The sequence below is a fragment of the Triturus cristatus genome, chromosome 1_2 (genome assembly GCF_964204655.1).
Source record: "Triturus cristatus chromosome 1_2, aTriCri1.1, whole genome shotgun sequence".
NCBI lineage: Eukaryota > Metazoa > Chordata > Amphibia > Caudata > Salamandridae > Triturus > Triturus cristatus.
This window is the reverse complement of record NC_140580.1, coordinates 820,625,257-820,644,572: the sequence shown is the minus strand read 5'-3', so window position 1 is coordinate 820,644,572 and position 19,316 is coordinate 820,625,257. Positions and strand designations below refer to the sequence as shown.

At 42.6% G+C, this 19,316-nt stretch overlaps 1 protein-coding gene across 1 annotated transcript in view; it reads left to right on the top strand.

The window, feature by feature from the left end:
• CHD5 (chromodomain helicase DNA binding protein 5) overlaps positions 1-19,316 on the top strand; it is a 568,616-nt gene that overhangs the window by 246,806 nt on the left and 302,494 nt on the right. The window contains exon 26 of the mRNA XM_085624078.1: positions 17,628-17,720. Coding sequence (XP_085480204.1) covers positions 17,628-17,720 — 93 coding nt within the window. The remainder of the gene's footprint in view (positions 1-17,627; positions 17,721-19,316) is intronic.

The window sequence follows — 19,316 nt, the reverse complement described above, 5'->3', positions numbered from 1 at the left end:
TTCGTCGCAGCACCTCAGAAGAACTGCTGCTGCATGAGTCTCGAGCACTGCAACACCGAAGTTCAGTGATGCATCGCCCTAACTCCAACGCAGGGCCTGCTTCAACACTGTGGAATCGACTCATCGCAACTTGACTTTTGACGCAACATCGACGCATTGTCCCTGGGCACCATTTTCTTCATTGACTGCACTGCAGTAAGTAACTGAGGCAGCGTGTCTGAACAAGGCACATCACCTCCCCTACGAAAGTAATCAGAATTTAGCTTTGAAATAAGCCAGATTTGATTTAAAGAATAGGCACAAGAGATGTTTTACTAGAAGAACACGGACTCAGGTGGCTAAATTGCTGATACTGGAATTAGGAGGCAGTGTCATAATCCTCTCTCCCTCACCTGGACAGAGTGGTGTGATCCTAGTCAAGTATTTATGCATCTCAATGTCTCAGTTAGATCATCTGTCAAAATGGGAATTGTTTAGAAACAAGCTAAACACCAAGGTTAATCTGTTATCGATCTGCACTTCATGGATTAAAGCTGTTTTATACATAATTTTCACATATTACTACAACAATCTGTTTATTTGCCCCCGTTCACCCTTCATTTCACTTGCCATGAATTGCAGTTCAACAATTTTACAGGCTCTATTGTTTGAGGTCATATATTGGTTAGCAGAACAATTTGGTGATTGACTGACACACTTTTGTAGATCATCCATTTAACTTTATTGTATGTTTTATCAATATGGCGTACGAGTATCCTTAATACTCGATACTTAATATGGTGTATTGAGTACCCTTAACTGAAAACAAAGGAATTTAGATTGTTCCACACATCTAATGGGTCATTACTTTGGGAAAACTTTTCAGTGGTGGTTTTCCCGATAGAAAATATGAATTTAGGGCCTCGTTTAGGCTTTGGTGGGTGTCCTGCTATCCTGCTAGGGGTGGAGGTCAATGGTGGACAACCATGCACCATATTTAGACATCTCCCTCTGACTGATGGTGAGCTCTGTTGTGAAGAAGGCTGCCACCCTAACAGTTCCCTTCACAGTAGTGATGATTGTCAAGCAGGTGCCAAGTATAAAGCACCGACTTGGCCGCACAGTTTGTTTGTTCCCAGCAGGAGTTTGTTATTTCTAAACTAAAAGGAAATGGACCGATGCACATGCAGCTTTCTCCCTGTGTGGAGGGTTTTTAAAAAAGAAAATCTGCCCATTACCACCATAGCTCCCATTGTGAACACGGGTAGGGAACATGAGTGACATAGTCCCACCCTCAATTAGGCGGTACAACCACCACTCTGACTCAGTGTTTCTGTGGCAGATGTACCACTGGATCAGGGATTATTGCTGATGGAACCAAGAGAGGCTACACTGATGGTAAGCAGTGCTTTTCTCTCCTCTAAATGGATCAGGGTAACCACAGCTTTGGCAGGACGGTGGGACTGCTGGTTTGCGGTGTTCCTCCTTCTCCAAAAGAAATTAAATAAGGCCCCAGTCTGAAAGCATTGCATATTTTTCTGTCATATATGGAGGTATTTTGAAGCATAAGCATGGCCTCAGAGGTACAAGTATATGAATACAGGAGCACAACAGACCAGGGTTACGGAAAGGTAAACACCCCGGTAGATAAACAGGCCTGAAAACTTTTTACTTCATTTCTAGTTTATTCACGTTTGAATTTTATTTTTTACATCTTAAAAAACTGATCATTTGATCAAAAGATTGTATGCTGCTCATTGTATGAAACTAGTACACTCAGTCATACAAGAGTAAATTAGCGCATCATCATAAGCTTTTAAAATGAAAATATTTATTCTTCAATCATATGTGTTAAAATAAATACTGAAGGAAATACAAAGGTAACAGGTGGAATGCTTGCGAAAATCCTTAGCCACCGACCATCCAGTCCGTCATTTATCGTCTATTATAACAAGTTAACCAGCCATATGAAAATCATCCTCAGTCCAGCTCCAATAGCATCAGTCCTGCCTGAACTGTCGGTCCCCTCTAAACAGAAACACAAGCAGCACCAGACTGGTTTGGCCCTATTTAAGCCTTATCAGTGAGATATAGCTTAATTCCTGTGGACAGCGAGCACAGGACCCACATCTGGACATACCCGCTGCATTAGGACAATGGCAATGGGAGGAATTCTCAAACTAATCTCAAACATTGCTGATTGCTTGGGCTGTATTCTGCTACATCTTTGTTTGTCCACTATGCTCCTTTAGAAATAGTTCCCATGCTCGCTGTGGTACAGGACTTAAGCTATACCTCAAGAAGAAGCCTACGTTTTTAGGTTTCGCCTGGCGAAAGCAGCGCATGCACTACTCTAGCCAGGAGAGCACCTTTTGGAATCAATTCTGCAAGGTCTCTCATGCACGCGTCTGCAATGGACAAAGATGGCTGCTCTCGCCATTTGTCCATTGCAAACAGCATTCGCGTGTCCGTGGGACTGTGGACAGTCCCACACCGTTTTGTTGCCATAGCAACAAAATGCCGCTTCGCGTGTTTTTTTTTTAATGTCAGTTCCCCTGGAGCACAAGCAGGCATCCACTTCTGTCTTTTTGCTGAGATCAGCTGTCCTCACAGAAGTGGATGCCTGCTTGTGCCCCGGGGGAACTGCAGGACAGCCATTAGCATTTGCAATGCAATAGGTCTCGCATTTATGCGAGTTTGAGCTATTGACATTGCAAATGACAATGCCTTTTATTTATGTTTTAAAAACGAAAACAAGAATAAAAGGTATTGCCATTTGCAATGTCAATAGCTCAAACTTGCGTAAATGCGAGACCTATTGCATTGCAAATGCTTGTTTTATTATAGCAGGACTAAGGCTAATTTGCATATGACTGGTTTCTGAAGGATGAAGGGTTCTTTGTGATAAGCAATGACTGCTACCGCAGTAATTCAAACATTCCTTCCATCACTTTTGTTTTGATGTAATAGAAGCTCTAAGTGCAATGGGTATGCCCAGGCATTGGTCTCATGTTTATTGTGCCACTGTGCTCAAGCATTAACCCTCTTCTGAAGAGCCAAATAAGCTGAAACTAGTCTGGGGTTGCTTGTATTCCTATCCGGAGGGCATGAAGCCTGGCAGTTCAGGCTGAACTATTCCTATTGGAAAAGGCTAATACTGATTTGTATATGGCTGGTCTCTGTCTAGAATAGCATAGCAGGTGAACAACGATGGGCAGTAATGTGGTCTAAGTGATTGCAATTGGCAGAGATTAATTCAAGCATTCCTTCAATCAGTTTGTTGATTGTTGCAGATGGCCTAAGTTTGCAAATATGCCCAGATGTGGACCCTGTGCTTACCGTGCTGCAGGTGCCAAGCCATACAACAATGACACAAAACAGTTCTGATTTACTTCTGCTCCTGTCTTGCTGGGACCTGCTCTGGCTATTCTGGCTAGGCTGCTCTAATTGAAGCAGGGACATGATTGATTTGTACATGGCTGGTCTCTGTCTAGAGTAGCATAATGGGTGAAAAATGATGGACTGGAATGCAACCATGAGATATTGCCAGTGACCGAGATAAAGTCAGTATTCTTTCCATCACTGTGTTGTTTGTTGTGCCAAAATTATTCAATGGGATTTTGCTCAGATAGGAACTGTTAATACTTGTGCCCCAGAAAGGAACCCTTAATACGAAATCAGTTGTATTTAAGCATTCAACCGAATGGTGAAGTGGAACCTGGGTATATCTGATGATGAAAAACCACAATTCATCCTTCCTAGGAACATAATAATTTAATTTGCATTAGAAGCAATCGAGCAGAGTAATGAGTACTAATACATCAGAAAATCAGTCCAGGAAAACTAATGCAAAAGCAATTATTGATGTTATATTGTAAATATAAATGAACTAATTAGTTATAATATGCAGTATAAATGGTGCAGACTTCGTGGTGCTCAGTGCAGGAGTTGGTTCTATGTACCTGAAGTGTAGAAAAACATTCAAAATATTTTTTTTGGTCCAGTTGTAATTTACTAATATAAGTGGCAAAAAATCATTCTGTGCCAAGCTCTTGAGCCAGTAATGCAAATAAGTCCAGCAGGAATTGGAGGTATACTTTATAGTAAGTTTATGTTTCGACACCGGTGGTACAATCATAGATTCATCATCAGGACTGAAAGACAAATCAATAGCATCTTAGTAGGGAGGAATATGGTGTATAAGTCCCGAATAGAATTATAATTGGGATGACTCGGGTGATTTTCAGTAGTGGCAGCAGCAAGCAACAATGTGTGCAAATTGGTGGTAGATTAATTGTGATGCAGGAGGCAATATGAAAAACTCTCATGCTGTGCAGTGTGTCTGAGAAACAGAGTCCAAATCCTCTGCTTGAGGAAAACAGAGCTCACCAGTCAGTCAAACATCTGAGCGGCAGCAACCATCACTGTCACCAGTCAGGGATCAGTTCAACAATTAGTACATTAGGTGCACTGCAAATGCTGGGCATGTCGAAAAATGTGGTCACAATTTGCATATACTATTTGCAACATCACCACTGATACATCAGGTCCTAGGTTCTTAATGTCTAGATGGACGTGACTAAGACCACCACGCTCCACCCTCCCGAAGATTGAGTTCTGAAACAGATGTTTATTCAAGTCTCATTTTTCTTCCATTCCTTTAAAAAATACTGTTGCTTCCTTTCACAGTCGGTTTCTGTATTTCAATATCAGAGATATTAGCCATAACTTTCCAGGTGACAAATTCACTGGAGGCCAGGCTTATCAAAGGTTTTGCGTCAGCCTTGTGCCATGCAATGGGATACAGGGCAACGCAGAACCTAGAATGAGATTAACAAGAATGAGATTAACAAAGCCAAGCCAGACTTCCTTGTGTGATCCTGCATTGCTTGGTAAATCAGGAGTACCGCAAGTAAGTGCATATTGCTGTCTTGCGTTACTTTTCCCCAGAGGGGTATCCCATGTGTGGAGCGTGGGTGTTCCCATTCATCAACCCTTGGATTTTGATGCATTCCCAGATTTGCTATGAGTGGTAGAACTGGGAATGCATCAAAATGCCATACCTTCCCAGGTGAGTCATAACGAGGAGATATATGTTTATTTCCCCTCATTACTTTCTACTTTCTACATGTGCTGCATTTTGCATCAGACATTCAAAGAGGAAAAAGCCTCACAGGATTGTTTTTGTGCAAGAGATATCCCATCCCTTCCTGCCCAAAAACAATTCTGCTTGCAATACAGGCACCCTTACACCAAGGTGATAGACTCAACCAATATCTCCAGCAAGGGCTTTAGATCCTCTCCAGTACCCAATTGATCAGTTTCTTCTTCTTCCAAGACACCCTGTTTGTCTTTTATTTCCTATGGACGTCATTAGGCTATCTTTGCTGACCATTCGAGAACAACTTTCAGAGAACTGGACTGAAGAGGAAGGAGGATCCAAAGCCTCAGTCATTCTTCAGACAATCAACTAATACTCCTGTGTCTCTATACGCCAGCCAATGTTCTGGTGGGAGCCCAGAAATATTGTAATTCAGCCATGGTTCTGTAGGCCCTGGAAACTATCGCCACTAAGTTCCCAGTCCTCCCCCCCCCCCCCCCATCCTTTTTAGCAATTCTTCAAACTTTTGTCTAAGTCATCCCCTAAAAGCACGATGCTAGGATTTCCCCAAAATGGTAAAAGTCTGTGCCCATGTGCTAGAGCAGCCCAAACATGCCTATTTGCTTGTCTAGTAGAAGAAGTTTTACACTTGTCCCCACCAGTTGCAATCTTGCTCAAACTGATTTTGTTCTTCTAATACTCACCTCTGTGGAAGGTGCCAGTGTGGTTAGAGAGGGGCCAACTTCAAAGGAAGCTTACACTTTATCTTTTCATACTATATACCTGAAACTTCTAAACGGTACTGCCTTCCCTTTATGTTTGTATCAGTCTCAACTCCCTTTCAATTCCCCTTGCATTACTTTGATAAGAACTAGAAGTTGATTTATATGTGTGTGGTGTCCTTTAATTATCCTCACATATCCTCTTCATAGGAATCTCACAGCTTGTAGCTGATGTTGCACGGTACGTTTTCATGAAACACGTTTAGTATGTCTAAAAAGTCTTCTCACTTTGAAGTCCGAGAAAGAAAAGTAAACAGGCGTCCTCAGAAAACAGTGTCTGTCATTCGACCTCGGTCTTTGAATGCACAGCAAATGTGACTAGATAAGAACAAGATTTACAGACTTGTTCACAGAAACGGAGCTTGGAACAAGTGGAAACACAAGCCGTTGAGTGGAGTGCTCTTAAAAAAAGAAAAAAGTAGTTCCTAAAACAGTTGCTAAAATGGGATCAGTGGTTGAATGTAGTAATTGGTCCATGCTCTCAGGGAGAGGCATGACGCATGCAGGCCATGGGCAAATGGGGAGAATGAATATAAGAGTGATGATGGAGCCAGCAAATGGGAAGCCTATGGGCAGGCTGAAGGCCACATAGTAAATGCTACATGTCTCTTCGAGACAGCGCATGCACTGTCTAGCTGAGACCTAAAAAGTGGTCTGCTGTTCTTTTAAGGCAACCTTTTCTGTGTTTATAAAAAAATCACAAGGAATCTCATATTGCGACCTATCAAATTAGTTTTCAATAGGCAAGTCATTCTGTACTCCTCTGTGAATAGATATTTTGCAAATCGATCTACTGGTACATAGTTTGGGTTACAAAATCAGATACTGGTTGCAAAAAAGTTATTTTTACATCCAATTTACGTGTGGATTAGAGATATTGAAGACAGGATATTAAAAGGTTATAATATTGTGACTAGAATATCAGGGACAAAATATTGAAAGGTAACTTTGTATAAATCTTCTACTCCTAACTGTACATGTATGTACCTTGGTAATAAAAATAGATTTTCAAGGTACCTTGATAGGGAGTTAAGAATTGTAAATCCATTCATACATCTGTGCACTTACCTCTTTCCACTATTTTGTCACTCAATGGAGACATTGGTGGCCAAGATGAGCTCAAACAGCAACAATCAGAATAAACGCCACTTGGAAGGCATGATTATCATGTTGGACATACCTCTTAAACTAATAATTTGAAATCAGAGCCCTATCAAGTATTTCATGGGTGCTTATGTGTGCAATGGAAATTGGGCCCACCTGTACAGCAGTGCCACTTCACCTGCTCCAGTGAAGATCGCTAAGCCTGTGATCGAAGATAGCTAAGATAGCTAAGTCTCTGATCCAATTACAGAAAAGAAGATGTAAGCTACTAACAGCTATACACAGACATCCTTGAAAAGTTTACAGAAATACAAAAAGTGTAAATGTAGATGTGCTTGAGGTTACACTCAAGGTTTGTAAATAAGAAAAGTGCTAACTGTGTGCCCATGTTTGCTAGTGCTTCTTCCAGCCTTTAGTTCTGAGGTTCAGAGCATTATTTATTTACTGCTGACGATGGCTAGCTCATGTTGTACTATCATATACACGTCAGGTGGTGAGGCGGTCTTCGCTCTGTTAAATGCTATCTCTTCTCTGCACCCAGTTGTTATGATTGGGGGCGGAAGGAGCAAGAAGGGACAAATGGACCTCTTCACATTCCTCGCTGAAATGGAATGTGTTCAGAACAGATTGGAGGAGTGCAAGTCACCTGCAATGGCACCTCTGGCTGCAAGTGCATTAACGAAATCCCTTTCTCACAGTTTACTACAAAGTGTAGATGACTATACATATTTTACTCCAGGCAATTTACTGAGGCATGTTGAAAGAAAAGCAAGCAGTTGTGTTTTGCAACTCAGTGTTGGGGACTTAGTGGCAAGTTTACAAAACAATTATGGCAATGCAGTGCAGCAATCAAAGTTGCTGTGCTGTGTTGCACTGAGAGAGCAGCGGAGAGACATATTGACTAAATAAGACCTGCCGCTGATTCTTTCTCCTGTGCTGCTGCACAAACAGGCTGCCTAGCGCCACACACACCTTTCTAACAGAGGTTTTCAAGGAAAGTCTCGCTTTTGTATGGTCATCTTCATTTTTTCTGGACTGATGCTACTGGTGTTTTTGTCTCTGTGTACTGGGGTCGTGCAAAGCAGGCTCCAGTGCATGTGATCTGACCTCTAAAACATGTCAACATTGGATACACTCCTAATTGTCATTTTTAACTTACCTATATTCTCTAGAATATGGAACCAAAGTGTACCCACGGCCTGTAAGATAAATGTCACTATTGGACTGCAGCACATATTGTGCCACCACAAAAGTGACAATACAAAGCATGTCTCCTAACCTGCCCTTGAAGTCTGGGTAGGAAGTTTTAACTGTCTATTCGACCCAGCATAATAAATCTTTTTCCAGGTGTAAACCTTCTTATTTAATACTTGTAAGTCACGCCTAAAGTAGGCTCTACATACCCCGAGTGCAGGGTGCATGGTATTTAAAAAGTAGGGCATGTGTACTTATGTTTCACATGCCCTGGCAGTGAAAATTCTCCAAAGTAAGTTGTTTTTACTGTGGTAAGGCTGGGTTTCTCATAGAAAAGCTCTGGGTTACATTATAATGAGGGCTTCCAGTTTTAATGCATTTATGTTTTTAACTTTTCCATCTGTGACTTCCAAGGGCCAGACGGGAATGGGACAATGACTTTCAAGGGCCAGACGGGAATGGGACAATGACCTGGATGCCCCACCAACAGACGAGCAATGGGACTTAAGCTGCAGGCAGACAGAGGAGGTCACTAGTAACAGTAGGCTTCACCTTATACACTTTAAGTTTCTGCATAGATTATACCCTACCCCTGCCAAACTACACAAATTACTACTGAGGGATCACGATAATTGTGCACGATGTGGGCAGCAGGGTGCGGAATTTATACATTTAGCATGGGGCTGCTATCAAGTGGCCACGTATGGGGTACAGGTCTTTGAAGGGCTGTCCACTATGATCGGCATACAAATGGTCCCGGACCCACTCATGGCGCTATTGGGCCTTACTCTGGGCATAAAAACAGTGCATTAGAAATACTTGGCTATGGCATTGTTCTTGGTAAAACGTCAGGTAGCCTGTAGGTGGGGACGGGGACGAGCAGCAAAATTCAAGGATTGGATAAATGAAATGACTACATGGCAAGACCACATGCACTATTATGCTGAACTGTTGCCCATGAACTCTAGACCGAAAAATATTTGGGAGCCCCTGACTGCCTATCTTCGGGAAACTGTGGCATCCCAGCGAGCAGTTCCGGTAGGAGAGGGGGAGGGATCTGTAAAGGAGGGTGATGCTGGTACCCAATTGGGAATCCCCCAAACATACGATGAGTCCTTATTGGGCTGCAATGATGAGGCTGTGCATGGCTATTGAAGGTTGCAAGAGACATGCAGGACTTGTCAGGTATCTGCCACAGACACGGGAGATCAAGGCCATCTGGCTGACTTCAACTGTAAAGAAGAGGTCTGCATTCTGTTGAACACAGACGACCTGTATTCTATGGACCGTATCGCTCTTAGTGTGCTATATTCCTATATTCCCTATGACCGGTGGGTGGAGTGTTACATAAGTTGGGTGGGGGGAGGATGTTGATCATATGTAATGAATTTGCGCGGGAAGGTGTAAGTTACTGACATACTATTTAAGCAATAACATTGTTGGTTGTCATTACACTGATGTACTGTGCAGATTATCAATAAAGGTTTTTGGAAAACTTAAAAAAAAAAAAAAAAACTTTTCCTTCTGTATTTAACCAGATTTATTTTTGGGCATTTTATTGGCGTTTGTCCATATTTATTTGACGCCTGTCAAATATACCAAAAATTTGCACCCACAGGTTAATATTCTCATTATACTACAAATATATGTTAATATATGCCTGTATCTAAGGCAATCATATCCTTATTTTTAACTTCTCATACTGTCTACCTGCTCAGCTGTTGCCTGGAATTCATGAAAGACAGCATTGAGAGTCACTCACAAAAAACACAATTTTCAGTATTTTTGTGCTTTTATAAATTAATTCAGACAGGAAACAGATTGTTCTCAGTCTATATTTATCTGTAAAAACTGAAAATTGGGAGCCTTAATTATAAACACTTGAAATGCATGCCTTCAGTTTGGGAATAGCTAGGAAAAGAATTCAAGGCCTCATTTTAATCATAATTTAAAATCCAATTTAATGGTCAAGTCGGAATTTAGATTCCTATTTTGAAAATGAATTATTACAAAAGTTGTCATTTTATGGCCTGAGCCAAATGTGCCTTTCTGCCAGTGTTCAGTGTCATCTGCCTGTCGATGACTCCCCGGTAATAAATTGTGTATAGCTCCCAGACAGCGGGCAAACAGCTTGGGTTTGAGTAGAGGCTTTTCATTCTACAGGATAGACATCTGTGCTGTGCCCAGAAATTAATCAACTTCAGAGGGTGCCTACCCTGTCACAGGCAGATGTAGCTCCCACCTGGACCTGCCACCTCTATTATCCTGCCAGGCAGCTAGCCATGTACCAATCCCCAGTGGGAGAGGGGATGCCTCTAGAACCGGTTTTGAATTACCACAAGGGAGGGTTTGCCTATTATCATAGCCACACCCCTTGGTGGGCACAGGGAGCTTTGCAGAGGGAAAGAAAGGTTCTGCTATGCTGGTTTTAGGTAGAGAGGGGTACTATGGGATAGTTTACTGTAAATCCCACAGACAATGCTGCAAAAGTGGGTAGGGTCACCCCTGAGAAATTTTACCCCACGGGTTAGGGAGTGGCCATGAGCTTTCCCCACCCACAGGCTGGCATTGGGCATAAATGTGACAGCCCCAGTACCCTCTTCAGAACACATCTGAATCTGTGGAAGACAGAAGAGGGACTACACCTGCTACTGTGACCTCTGCAGGGACTCCCAAGGGCTGGACCTGCTCCCACTTGTGGAAGAGGTGCGGCGCAGCGGCCATGGTGCCTGACTTTGGACCACAGGGTTCTCAATTCGATCTACGGTGGCAGGTTAGTCCAGCACCATGTGACTCTGGGCAATAGCTCGCTTAATCTTCCCAACAGCCCCCAGCGCCTTGACACCCTCGGGTAATTTTGCGCTTTACAAATACTGGATTTTATTCACTTGTACCCCGGACTGAGCAGTGAACTCTAAGAGTCAGTTGACTGGCCTACGTTTAAGCTACAGGGGCACAAAAGCTGCAAGAAGTCCACCTTCCTGAAGAGCCCAGATGACCAGTTCCAACGTGATCCACCCTGTACCCTGTTGGTGGCTTTCCATGTGGTGAGTCCTGACCTCTGATTGTGTGTAGGTAAATGTATTAACCCTTCAATTAATCAAAATCTTTACAGCAAAATGAGCATAGGATTGGCTCAACAACCCCCCCCCCCAGCCTCTTGAATCCCATAGCAGCTTGGACCTGCTGTTCATACATTCTCGCAGTTTTTTGTTAATATGTTATGTGACAAAATCCAATAAAAAATGTATAATTACGAAACCCTAGTAAGTTAAACTATGGAGGACTAGAAATAAATACCTTGGTAGGCACCATTGGTGATACTGACCCCCTACCCAAGTTAGGGGCACGTTTCACCGCCCCTTAAATGTTCGAGTGCAAGGAGTAATAATAAAATGTAGTGTTCTGTCGCCTCGGGCTAGTTGTGGTATATTGGCAGCAGACCAATGTTCACCAGAAGAGCACGTGGTTCAAAGTCCAATCCGCTTTTCTTATACGATGTCCATCATCAACACTTGATGGAGGGTGTACTTCCGCCACCTGGAATGATGTGAAGTGTCTTGTGCAGTATGTAGGGTCCATTTCTTAATCTCTCTGTTGCCTAGATCTGCCTGCTAGACATTGAATTCGGGTTAAGAAACCCCAAGGCAGGTTTACTGGTTTAAATTGTGGCCTGCTGAAGGGTTATAGGGTCTGTGGCAGGTCAGTGAGTGCTTGTCTAAATAAATGTCTAAACTTCGCTGCTCTTGCGAGGTTGCAGACCTTAGAATTGGAAAAACAACAGTCCGCGCCCTTGACCCTGAAAATAGGCCAATTTAGGACAGCAACACAACAGGTGGAGCTAGGATTCCTTGTGGTAAGAACATAACCGACAAGAGACTGCTCCTCCTGTGTGCCCAGACTGGGTTAAAATCCGTGATTCTTAGTGCAATGAGCCTCATAAAAAGTATTTTCCTGCAGGCCTGTGCTGATAGCGCCTCACGTAAGTATTGTTAGGTTTTCCCAGGATGTATGACATATCCAGTGTCGTCGTAATGGGATTGTAATGAAAGGCCGCTTCACTGAGTTCATCCAGGCGGATATTGGAATCTAGGGTGAGAGCAGGCTATCTGCTTCGTTCTTCAAATTTCCAATTGCTTGGAGTACCAGGGGGAATCCTCTACCCTGGGTCTCAATTGATGTTTGAGTGTGCTGTACGGGGCTCTTAGGACCCTGATGTAGAACTTAATTAAGTCCCCCTGTAGCTCCAAGTCTGGTCTGCCGAGTCTGAGCTCTATCTTTAGCTTGGCTTTCCTGGCAAGTCTTGGAGCTTGCAGCACTAATTTATATGCTTTAACCTGTGCCGCAGCTGTGAATGGGTCCAGGGCTCCTGGAAAGGTCATATGTCCTTAATTGATAGGCAGAATTAGTTTTGCCTTCAGGACTGTCAGCATTGGCTCCACTGTTGGGCTTGTCAGGTGAGGGCTTAATCGATTTAGTGTAAAGATTACACGGTCAGCCTGAACGCTTTGATGTTTTATGTGAGTCGCGGTTTGGCCCTCTCCGAGAGCCAAACCCCAAGGTAGTTGTATGCAGATGTTGTCCCTATTTGATGTTCTCCCAATTGCCAGAGGGCTTGTCTTTTGTGTAGATATTTATCAAATACGACTATCTTGGTTTTGCTCTGGTTAACTTGTAGGTGGTTTTCCTGGTTTTACTTATGAAGTACGTTGAGGCCTCTCTGGAGACCCACTCTAGTATGGTACATTATTGCTGTGTCATCCGCGTATTGTATGATTGACCTCTGAGTGCTGTCTCTAAGGTCATGGGGCCCTTAGAAAACTGTCAGTGTGTACTCCTCCTGACTAACCCTAAAAATTGGGATTTTTACCTTGAGAATTAACTGGAGACCAAGACAAAGGCAAATCTGCCAAGTCATTCTGACAAAAGTGCACAGTCGTTGGACCAAATATTCAGGTTTGTCCTACCCTGAGTTTTTCCACAGCAGTAAATCCATTTCAGTGGGATATTGTGGAGCCCAGTATGGCTACAGCTCACAGCCTTGCCCCACTGAAGGAATATGAGCACACAAAAAGTGACTAAATCAGAAAGTAAAAATCTTTACCAGGCGAAGGCACCAAAAGTATGCCTCCTGGCGAATTTTCCTGAGCACAATTTTTTAATTTCTCCTGCTTGGAGCTTCCCCCTCAAAAGTCAATTACTTCACCAGGACTTCATCCAACAGCTATCCGGCCTCATGGAACTCATCTAGGCTACAGCCTGCTGCCTTGCAACACTGAGGATTTCAGAAACTAAGTCAGAAGGTAAAACCTCCAACTGGGATGAACCTGGTATCTGTATCTAACCCACGCACCATTGCAGTAAGCGTTAAACCCTAGCCGTATCTCGGTTGAGAGGGTCACTTGTCTGCGGTTGGCGCTTTGCCCTTTTTGTCGCTATTTTTATTAAAAACTTTACAAATTCATATCTTTGTTTCTCCTTATTGAATTTTTGTTGTTTTGGTCTCATTTTGTTCATAATTCTCTGCTTTTATAAAATGGAGTGAGATTTTTATTGTGTTGTGTTTTTGGCTTTTTAACTGTTCTGTTACTTTTAAATACTTAATACATTTTCTCAAATTAAGCCTGTCTGCTCTGTGCCATAGCTACCAGGGGTTGAGCGCTCAGGCCTAAATTACTGAAACCTTTACTGGACCTAACAAGATTAGAAACATTATTTCTTGGGGTGTCTAATAATCCACTTTCTCACAGGTAGGTACTGAAAGGCTGAAAGGGTATCTTTCCAGTACAAAATCCTTTGATTAGACATGTTTTTAACATTTCAAAGATTAAATATGTGCTGTACATTGCAGCACTCATGCAATGAGTGAAATGTTTGAAGAAATGAAAACATTGCTCCAACTTTGCGATTCGTGGATGAGTCATTTTTTATGCAAACAACCGTGTACCAATTTTAGGGCCAAATGTATCAAAGAGTTGCATCTCCCTTGCACCACGCAATGGGGCGCAAGAGCGACACAGCTCTTAAGTTAGATAAATCTAGAGTAATGCAACACAGCGGAAATCGCTGTGTTGCCTTACTCTGCCCCAGGGAAGAATTCCATGGGTGGAGCGTGGGTGTTCCCATGCATCCACCCATTGTATTGGGTGCTGTTAGACATTAGGGTGTTGTTTCCCCAGACTTTTTCCCTTTTGCTTTCACGTTTTGCTGATTCTTTTTGTTAGCCTTAGGACTCTTAGCACTTTACCACTGCTAACCAGTGCTAAAGTGCATGTGCTTCTCCCCTAAACATGATGACATTGGTGTTTACCTGATTGGCATATTTGATTTACTGGTAAGTCCCTTGTAAAGTGATATACCATGTACCCTGTGACTGTACTTCAAATGCTACCAGTGGGCCGGGAGCACTAATTGTGCCACCCACATAAGTAGCCTGTCAAACCTGTCTCAGGTCTGCCACTGCAGTGCCTGTGTATGCAGTGTACTGCCACTGCGACTTGGATTTTAAAACCTCTAACCAAGCCTCAAACTGCCCTTTTATTACATTTAAGTCACCCCTAAGGTAGGCCCCAAGTAACCCGAAGGGCTGGGTAATATGTAAGAAAAAGGTAGGACACGTAGCTTTATGTTTTACATGTCCTGGGAGTGACAAACAGCCTATTCCATTTTTCACTACTGTGAGGTCCGCTCCTCTAATAGGCTAGCATTAGGAATTCCATAATACACTTTTAAGCTGTAATTCCTGATCAGAGAGGAGTAGCTTTTTATGTTTCATATGTTTGGAATGGTAATGATAAATCTTCCTTACTGGTGAAGTTTGATTTAACATTACTGTTTTAGAAATGCCACATTTAGAAAGTGGACATTTATCTGCATTTACTGCCCAGCCTGTCTCCTATACATGTCTGGGGTGGGTGACAACTACATATTGTGCCTTCCCTCTAGACAGCCACAACACAGGAAGAATAGGTGTGTCTGAGTACCAATCTACGTACATCTACATTCAGGTTGCCTTGCCTGGGCAGGATGGAAGGGAGGGGCCAACACTTCACTTGAATAGGCTGTTCTATGTTCCCACACAAAGGAATGATTACCTCCCACTAATAGCCTGGCAGACACGACTGGGTTAAAAGGGATACGTGTGAACTTCAGAGAGCTGCTTTGAAGTCACCTCCCACATCAAAGGCACTTTTGGGTATAAGTTCTGGTTCTCAGACCCCTAAAATCAGACATTACTGGACTTATAACTGAAGCTCTGCCAGAAGAACTGGTCTGATGCTTAAAGGACTCAACTGGTCTTCTGATCTAAAAGGCCTTCTTGTCTGTTTGCTGCCTTGCTGCCTGCTGCTCCCTGACTCTGCCTAAGGAGAGCTGGACTCTGCCTTCTTCGAAGTGATCTTCAAGGGCTTGTTGACTTGCCTACTGTTGCTTGAAACTCCGGAATATCAAAGTCTCCAGCCTTGCTCCCGTGATTGGCTCACTGTAAGTGTTCCAGATGCTTGCAACATAGATTTTGACACATATCCTGTCTGCGTGTAGCAGAACCAGTGCATCGACCCTTTTGTGGGAGTAAAATCAGATTGGAACCACCACTTTACCTCCAGAGATCCACGCATCGGATAGTGTATTGTCTCCACTGCAGCTTGGTGACATCGAAACATCCGCTCGACTGCGTGGCAAAATCCAGCGCATCGATAGACGCCTCTCAACTCTCTCAACCTTCTTCGGAGCTGATGCATAGCCTTCACTACGTGGAGAAGATCGACGCACCTTGCTGTTTGAGACCAGGAAAGGTATTTTGTTCACCGGGGCCTGCGTGGGTCCTGTAGCCACCTGGCACTCCATTGTGGTCGGCCTGAACTTTGCCTTTGCTCTGGTCCATCGTGACCTAACGTAACCTTTTTAGCACTACCTGCTTCTGTGTGCTTTACTGCATGTATTCATTTAGAATTCAATATCTCAACTTCTGTACATTGGATTTGTGTTGTTTTGGTCTGTTTTGTTCATAATATAATAAACTATTTTTAGAGACCTGTGTAGAGTCTTTCTATGGTGTATTCATTGTGTTAATGTGTGTGAGTTGCACAAATACATCATACATTGCCTCTTTAGATACGCCTGACTGCTCTGTACCAAACTGCCAGAGAGTGAGCAAAGGTTATCTTTTAGCGTGTATCGAGCTTACCCTGACTAGAGTGGTGGTTCCTGCCTGGCCTAGGTGCATACCTCAGCCAACCAGGAATCCTGAGTTCTAACAGGCGCATGCCCAGATTTACTATTACTGGTTGATCTGGTAATGTGTCAAAGTGGTATGCATCCCCAGGGGAGGCATAACGAGGAGAAATACCTTTATTAGTCCTTGTTTTTCCTCTTTCTATGTGTGCTGTATCCTGTAACACACACAGACAAAGGAAAATGCCTCAAGAAATAATTGTTGGTGTCCTTTCCTGCACAAAAACAATCCTGCTTACAATGCAGGCACCCTTGCACCATGGTGCAAGGGTGCCTGCATTGGCGCTAGGCAGTATATTGTGTGCCAGCGCAGGGAAAAGGCAGGAATGCGCCGTATAATGTCAAATATGTCACATTGCTGCCCTTTCCCCATCATGCATCAAAAACAAGGGTGGTAGCTTTAGAGCACCCAAGTACCACCCACGGAACGCCCCCTTGACGCAAAGTAGCACAAAACTGGGTCAAAGTTCTACTTTTAGGGAATCTTTCCAGTAAAAAAAAGGTTTGCGCTGGAAAGTAAACATTTTATCTAGATTTTGCACCACTTTGTGTCACTTTGCATAAAAATGTGGTGGTGCAAACTGTTCATGAATCTGCCCTATAATACTTCAGGCTGCCAACTACTTATTGCTGTCTGGTGTCTCCGCGCAAGCGTGAGACAACAGATTGCCAGCCTTTCACAGCTCGCTAGTGCTACTGCGTGGATAACAACACTAAAGGCCCTGCATCACATATTAAGCTAGGACCCAAGGTAAAGATCTATGGGGCATATTATCAAGCCAGGCGATAAAATTATCGCCGCTTTAGCGGCAGAAAACTGCCACTAAAACGCCGATAATGGGCTTGATAATATGCTCTATGGAATTCCAATTGAAGCTCAGGTTCGATGTCCTTCACATCTAACATGGGCTTCAATTGGAATTCCACAGAGCATATTATCAAGCCCATTATCGCCGTTTTAGCAGCAGTTTTCTGCCGCTAAAGCGGCGATAATTTTATCGCCTGGCTTGATAATATGCCCCTATGTGTTCATATTCTTCCACAGTGGCACTGTTGCCTTCAAAGGAGAACAAGTGCATTTTTTCATGAATCACTGCTCTCGGTTTGAGAGTCATTGGGGAACTTGAAAATACAATAGTTTTTGCTTTTTTTAATTTGTATCTGCTAAAGAATTACCCAATATTGCGTGCCAACAAATATGATCTGTGTCTTTGTGATTTATTTCTGCTGTACAGAGTGGCAAGATGAACTTTCTGACAACCAATCAGAATACTCGGTTGGCTCTGAAGATGAAGATGAAGATTTTGAAGAAAGGCCGGAAGGTCAGAGTAAGTAGTGCCTCCCTTTTACGTCTCTTTATCCTAATGGATTTCGATTTATGACAACTGCTCAAGAATTGCCATCGGATTATCAGCAGGTTAGAAAATACTTTATTTGAGGAAGTAGGCTTTCAAAAGCATGGTATCACATTATGTGTCCAGCCTCAAGTACCCTTTGTCGAGTGGAATGGTAGAGACCATAGTATTGAGTCCCTACACTTTGGTAATTGGCTCAGGCTGGTTGGGTAAGGTGATGTGTGTATCTTTCCTGGAGTTTAAAGGAATTTTTATAGTACTTGACATTGATCCTATATTTGACTTCGAAGATAAAATGTTGTCAATAACTGCAATATCATCGAGCATGCAATGGCGTCTTCCTTTGTTGCACATATATGTTGACCATAGGATGATAGTTCTATTTATTTAGGTAAAATTTTTTGCCATGTTTGCTAGACACCCAACCCACAAGCACACACAATTGTTCAATTCTAATAGGATGGTCTTGTCCTCTATTAATCTAACTGTGGATCAGGAATGTCATGTTTGACTAATCGATGGCTTTTGATCCTGCTATCCCGTCGATCAGGTGGACACACTGCTCCATGAGGGCTTAAAAATACAGCGAAGATGAGAGACAATGATAATGCTAATAATAATAATGAAATTAATGTTTATTGTTTAGTTAATTAAAACCTTAACAATATTTCGCATAGGTAAAGGAAGTAAAAAATGTTTACAGGTTTTTTTAAAAAAATTACAGGATTTGCATTCTCAGTTGTTATGTGTAATGATGCTCATGTGTCTCTCATAAAATCCATAACCTATACCATAAAAGTCTTACTAAATCTTACAATTTCATATTCTATAGCACAGGTAAGATTTCAGTTCTCAAGCCTGATCATGAAGTTGAGTGATGTTTTCCTACTTACTTATCCTGGTTAGTAAAATTCATGACGAGTCACAATTTTAACATTCTACTGTCAAGTTAGAGTTTCAGTTTTCAAAGCCTGATCATGAAGTTTGAAAATTGTAATCAATTTACAGGTCATTTGAGGATCTGTCGGATCTAGTCCTGTTAATATGGCCGCTCTGCTTTTCCTGATTCCTCTAATGTTTGTGACTTGCGCTGTGTAAAGTTTCGGGTATGTGCAAATTAGCTAAATGAAGTCCTCTTTATTGCTACCGGAGAGTCAGCATGTTGTTGACCCTTTGTGGAGCCAGGTGGGCTGGTCCGCAATCGTCGGGAATTTTCCAAATGCGTATGTCCATCAGTTGTCTTTTTAGGTAGATTGAAACTGTAATGCTTAAGTAAGGTGCCGATGCAAGAGTCTTCTCATTTTTAATCACCATCCAGGCATGCGTTCTCAAGCTGAAGATATTTTTATCAATTAACAAGGAAAGGAATTTTGCTGTTTTATTTATTACTTGCTTAAAGCTTGAATAAGGCAGATTTTTGTTCCATAACTCTGCCGTGCACGTAGTTGTTAAAGCTTTATTCAGATATTGGTTATATGACGATTTTTTGTCCATTTCAAGTTCCGTCCAGAGGGCCTTATTGAGAAGGGAGCTAGCTTTATTCTGTCTAAATCGATATCAAAGCTTTAT